This window comes from Pteropus vampyrus, unplaced genomic scaffold, assembly GCF_000151845.1.
Source record: "Pteropus vampyrus isolate Shadow unplaced genomic scaffold, Pvam_2.0 Scaffold185, whole genome shotgun sequence".
Taxonomy (NCBI): domain Eukaryota; kingdom Metazoa; phylum Chordata; class Mammalia; order Chiroptera; family Pteropodidae; genus Pteropus; species Pteropus vampyrus.
Window position 1 is genome coordinate 783,058 of NW_011888966.1, and position 6,312 is coordinate 789,369.

Genomic DNA, 6,312 nt, shown 5'->3' on the forward strand with positions numbered 1-6,312 from the left:
TCAACTGGGGCATGCGAGGTGAGTGCAGGCCTCCCCTGGGACTCACAGGGACTTCAGATGCACTGCTTAAAGCTGCAGCTTAACCCTCAACAAATGATGGCTGCAGACTCTGGCCCCATGCTGAGCTCTGTCCAAACCCGAGCTCCTACTCCCTTTCACTTCCCATTCCCTCCCATTTTCCCTCCTCTTTCCTCATCCTCTCAAGCCCCTGGCCTTGGGTGATCTCCAGGCCATCTGTCCCATCTGGGTTCCCAGAGCCACTGAAGAGCACTGTTGTCCCAGTACTGCTGAGCTAGAGTCGCCTGCCAGCCCCGGGTTCAGGGAAACACTCAGAGCCAAATGCACATGATTCCCAGCAAAAATTCCATGAGCTTCAGGCTGTCTGCCAGTGATGCTCTCCCACCAGCCTCTACCAGTGCCTATAAACAGGCTCAGGCAGCAGGGCAGCCTACATCAAAATTTGGGGGCTCTCCCCCCAGAAGATAGAGGGACTAGCTCATGTGTTTCATGATCTCAGACTCATCTTATTTCTATTATAAATATCTCAAAAATATCTCAGTTTTCCCCCCTAAAACCATATCTCTGGATCAGCCCAACCTCTCTCTCCAGCCATCCTTGGTGCTTGTACCAGGCTTGATTTGGGATGAAGTCAACAAGGACAGGGACTCTAAGACAGAGACCAGTGTAGGGATGCAAAGCAAAGACCAATGGGTTTCTATTTTGTGTGTGTCTCTTTTCTCTCTACAGAATACAAGGTAAAGGAGATACATAGACCTGGGGAGTCTCTGAGACACTGGGAGCTGCTACATTGGGGACCAGCCAGAGGATGACAACACTGTCTATGCAGGAAAGGGGTCATCAATAAACAACCCCAAGGGTCCTCTTGAGACCAGCACTTCTAGTCCCTCCTTGGCCCACTTTCCCTGAATCCTTCCCCACATCTCTGGCCTTCTGAAATCAGATAGTTCCCTGTGGGCCTCAGTCTTTCTGGAGGCTTCCCAATCACTAGATATGAGGCATTTACATTCAGGAGGTTTTATGCCCATATTAATAATGCCAAATGCCACCAAGCTATCCCTAGCAGTATTAGGGGACTCTGGGGCCTTGCCTTTCAGGAAAAGGTGGCTTGAGGCTGCCAGGCAACCCCAAGAAGGGCAGACCCGGCCCTTCCTCCAGATTTTAATCTCTGGCCATTTTGGAGTAGAACAGGGAGCCCAGACACAACATGTGGCTGAAGGGACAAGCCCATCACTCTCACCCAACCTGTAAAGCCCCACTCTTGTCTCTTCTCCTTAGATCTACCCTTACGAACTGCTGCTGGTAACCACAAGAGGAAGAAACCGACTACCCAAAGATGTGGACCGGACCCGTTTAGAGGTAAGTATAGAAAACCTTGGGGTTTGAAGGGATTCCAGAAATTGCTTGGTCTAGCCCAGCTTGGGAAGAGCAGGCAGAATGAATGGCTTTAAAGTCACACAACCCACAAGAAAAGCAGAGGCTCCAACTAAGTCTCCTTAGCCTGGGATAGTTCCACGATATTCTGTGCTGCCTCCTCAGTTCAATTGGAATCTGTGCTGTACAGGTACAGCATATCCCGCCTGGGGCTGATACTTCTGTAGACATAAGAGGAGAGCTAGATTTGGGCCCTGCTCTCAGACACCTGCAGTCTGTTGGGGAAGAAGAAATGCTGCTCTGGTTTCCTGCAGGGTTGTACAGAAAACCAGTGCTTGTGACAGCGATGATGTGGAGGCAGCACTGTGTAGAAGGTAAAAGCATAAGTAAGTCTCGAGTCAGACTCCCTAGGTTCCAACTCTGATCCTGCCATCCCTAGGTGGTCATCTTGGCCAGGTGACAACCTCTCCAAACCTTAGGAGTTCTAGAGGAGTTCTTTCCTCTATAAAGTGGGGTGGCTATCATGCTTCCTTCAAGTTGCCAAGTGACACGATGAAGCAATACACAAAGAGCCCTTGGCATCGAATCTGGCAGCATCCTGAGTAGTAAGTACTCTGCCAGCATGTGACTGCTATTATCCAGAGAAGACTACTAAGGCTTGGATGGATGACACAGGCTTCCAGCAAGAGGAAAGATTTGGCTTACTTCGAAGGTGGGAAGTTTTGGATGGATGGAGAGAGGTGAGAGAGTATAGTGAGCAGTGAGAACAGCATAGATAAAGGCACAGAAGTGGCCTGAGCATGCCACTGGGCTTTCAAGAAGTCCAGTCCACTTGGCATAGACTTCCAGTCCCTGGTCACCTCTGACCCAGGAGCATTCTCTGCCCTTTCCACCCCAGGGCCTCTCTCTGCCGCTCCCTCTCCTGAGAATCCCCTTCCCATCTTGCCAGCTTCCTCACTCCTCAGGGTTCTAGTGATGCCTGTGCCCCAAACCTCCCCAAGCCTTCGCCAGGATCTGTCACTAACCTCTTCCTCCAGTCTCCCCCAGCCCTCTACCCAGAATGCAGATCCATTTCCTCTTCCTGCCAAAGATTATCTGTCATCTATCACATGGCCTGGACTGGGAGAGGTGTCAAGAAGTGTTTTTGAAATTGAATGCAGGCTTCTAAGAAAGGAGGCTCAGGACTCCTTAGAAGGAGCATATCGACCACCCTCGACATGACTGCTGAGGAATTCATCCAGAGTAGAGGGTAGGGGCAAGTAGGAGGGGAATGCAAGTGGCCCAGGAAGCTCCGTGAGTCCTCCCAGCTCTAGCATGCTGGGGTAGCAGCAAAGAAGTGTATGATTCTCCCCACATTAGTATTAAGGGCCTCCTTTCACTCTCCAGCAGTGTCTTCCAGTGCTGAAGGGGACAGCTCCCAGGGCAGCACAGTGGGGCACCAGCATTAAAAGGATGGAAGTGTTCAGGAACCTGGTTCGCCCTGGAGAAACAATTACTCTCCTACATCCTCCAGGACACCCAGAAGCTCAGACAAGGGAAGCTCAACATTCCCTAAGCATGAGAATCACCCAAGGAGCTTTTTAAAATATCAATACAGGGCTGCACCCTAGACCAATTAAATTGCAGTCTGGGGAAGGAGCTCAGGCATTAGTATTGTTCGACTTGCAGGAATGTCTAACACGTAGTCTAGGCTGAGACCGCTGGGCTGAGACCACTGGGCTGAAACCCTGCCCTAGGCCCTGCACCAGTTCAGGGCAGGGGCCCAACTGGCTCAATTAGCTAATATAATGCTACCAACAGGTCATCTCAGTGATTCCAGAAAAGCTGCAAGAATAGTAAAATGAACATCCGTCTACCCCTCACCTAAATGCAGCAATTGTTAACATTTTGCCACATTTTAAATGCCATATGTTTCTAACTCTAAAACCTTTTGACAATGTATCACCTTTCAAGAGTGCTTGGAAGGGAGAGAGGGAGGGCAGGCAGAAGGGGTGGGGTGGGCAACCTCCCATGGAATGCAAAACAATGATTCATTATATGGCTTGTTTTCATATAAGAAAGAGATGAAAGGATATTTCAGTGGGTAGAGAAATATGAACAGTAATTTTTTTCATTGTCTGGCCTGAGGAACAGCCATCCAGATCATTTGTAAGAGGAATTATTAATATTAATAAGAGGAAATACACCCTAAAATCTTGGCCATGCCTCCTTTTACTCATGAAATACAGGGATACCGTTAATCCATAAACACTCCTGAACACAGAATGAATGCATGTAGCAGAAAGGTGAGGTCAACCAGGATGCATCGAGGGGCACTGAGGTGATGCATAAGTCTCATCTAAATCTGGAGCAGGGGCAGTCTCTCCAGCCAGACCATCTATAAATGTTCCTCTGAGGAAACATTCATCCATTCAGCAAATATTCACCACACACCTGTGCGTCAGACACCATGCCAGGCACAGTACATCCAGAGGAAACATACAGTGGCTGCTTCTGCCTCCACCTGACCCCATCCTACACCTCACATCCTCAAGCTGTCGTTTCCTCTCTGTCCCCTCCCACCTCCTTTCAGCGCCACCTGTCCCAGGAAGAGTTCTACCAAGTCTTCGGCATGACCATCTCCGAGTTTGACCGGCTGGCACTCTGGAAGAGGAATGAACTGAAGAAGCAGGCCCGGCTGTTCTAGGCAGAGGCGCTATAAATATATATGCATTTATATAAATATATATATGTAAAATCTCTATACTGAAGCTCGGTATAATCCTCTTGTGTTAACAGGACACGCTGCCTGCCATGGGACTTGCTTTTCTGTACTGTCAGGCAAGCCCGCGTCATCAAGATATTTTTATGCTACTTACTTTCTCTTTTCTAAGTGCAATGGGGTTTGGGAATGGGATTTGAGAGGACTCCCATCCTTTTACTGGGGATCCTTTTGATACTGAAACATCTGTCCTGACTCGAGTCCCCCAAGGGCCAACTCTCCTTCCTAAAGGAGGCGCCTGAAGAAGTCTCCTCTCTGCTTCCTGGTACTTTTCCCCAGCCTCCAAGGCAGATGCCGACCATGCAGTTTTCATGTCTTTATTGGCCCCAGAGGGGCCCTCCCATGGGAGGATCCACAAGTGATCTCCCAAAGTCACTGAGCACCTTTGAAAGCCCATGCAGAATTTTCTCATCACCCCCAGTTAGGAGCCTGGTGCTCTCTGGAGATGATTCAGTTAGAAGCATGGGCCTCAGATCTACTCCTTACAGCAGTAAACAGAAGTGGACAGGGCCTGGCCTCTCCTCAGCTCTTCAAGCCTCCTCCTTTCGTTCTTGATCCTAACCTCTCCTTGGTCCAAATTTATGACTCATGGTAGGAAAAGAAGAGGCGCATGCTTTCCCCCCACCACTTCCAACTGACCCCTTTGCCTGGTCCTGATGTGGAGAACCAGAAGGAAGCTGTGGGAGCTGGGAGTAGGAGACAGAGCAGGGCACCTGTTAGCATTGGAGCCGCAGGACATCTTGAGACCCTCTTCTCTCCCTCACCTCTCTCAGCACCCTGACCCTTCCCCCTTAGAGGAGCGCCCTTTTATTGCAGCCTGTATTCTTCAGCCTTACTATCTATGTGCCTGACAACTCAACACACCACAGGGCTAACGTTCCCACTGTACTCCAACTGGACAACTAGACAGACAACCTCCAACACTCTCTCAAGGTAAAACAGGCCATGTTCCAAAGAAAGGTTCCTGGTCTATGCTTGCTGGTCTTTAGGTTGGTAGGGCAACCCAACCAGTCCCAGGCTCCTTCTGCAAAGCTGGCCAAGTTTCATAGGGGAAACTTTCCAAAGAATGGCTGCTCATGAGATTCCAAAATGAAGCATTGACCAACACCACTCATGACCACCCTGGATTTCCCCAGTGGCTGTTTTTCCTGCCTCCTTGCCTTCTGGAAGAGGAGTAAAAACTTAACTTCCTCTCCTCCCATTTCCAAAACCTTCTACCCTGAGTTGGCAATGTTTGGTGGGGTCTGTTCCTTCCTGGAGATGCCTCGAGTCAGACAATTTTGAGGTCTTGGAGGAGGGATGAAAAAGTAGAAATGACAATTATGACTCTCAAGAGGCTGGTGATGTGATATGGCAAGTGCAGAACCGACTTCAACAAATCCTCACTGAGCACTTACTGTATACTGAGCACTGAGTGGGGGAGGGAGATGGGAACATGGGGATGATCAGCCTGGGTCCTGGTCTGGGGGCATGCCTCCCAACAAGGGTATCACAAGGCATGTACTCAAACATGATGGATGGCAGAAAGTGACGGGAGATGGCATGAGAAAGTGTTTGTGACTCTACTGAAAAGGCATATGCAGTTGGTACAGATGAAGGACAGAGCTTTCTGGAAAAGATGACATTTGAGCAAAGTTCAGGGAGGACCTTCGTAAACTGGGAGGAGACTGTAACTTGAAAGGGAGACAGTGTGAGGGGCTGGAAGGGAGGTCTAATATGCTCTCATTTAAAATATCAACCCTCTCTGTAACTTCTCTTTTTGGCCAATGTCTTTCAACTGTCCTGACCCTTTAGAAATGTCCCCAGCCAGATGCAATCATTGAAACTGCCTCATTATCACTGGTTGAGAAGTTGGCAAGATTTGAAGGGCTTTTGTTGTTGTTGTTGGATATTTTTGTTTCCCATAAAAGCACATGATTTCAACTCAGACCTGTGTCCTTCTGTTGGTATCGTGTGAATGGAGATGAGTGGCATGGGAAGAGAACCTTTTTCAAAATAAGAGTCTAGAGAGTAGCTCTCCCTTGGCCTCAGTTTCTCTTTCTGTAAAATAAGAAAATTTGATGAGGTAAGCACCACCCAGACTGGTTCTTGCAGAACATGGGATCCTGCAAGATGGTAGAAGATGTTCCAACAACAAATATGATTCTGTGATTAAAAAA

The 6,312-nt window shown here is 48.8% G+C and overlaps 1 protein-coding gene across 1 annotated transcript in view; it reads left to right on the forward strand.

The window, feature by feature from the left end:
- Nucleotides 1–6,080, forward strand: part of ABLIM3 (actin binding LIM protein family member 3) — a 105,026-nt gene extending 98,946 nt beyond the window's left edge. Inside the window, exons 16-19 of the mRNA XM_023537288.1 lie at nucleotides 1–18; nucleotides 748–755; nucleotides 1,297–1,377; nucleotides 3,965–6,080. The exon at nucleotides 1–18 is cut by the window's left edge and continues 8 nt beyond it. Coding sequence (XP_023393056.1) covers nucleotides 1–18; nucleotides 748–755; nucleotides 1,297–1,377; nucleotides 3,965–4,078 — 221 coding nt within the window. The 3' untranslated portion in view covers nucleotides 4,079–6,080. The remainder of the gene's footprint in view (nucleotides 19–747; nucleotides 756–1,296; nucleotides 1,378–3,964) is intronic.
- The last annotated feature ends 232 nt before the right edge of the window (nucleotides 6,081–6,312 follow it).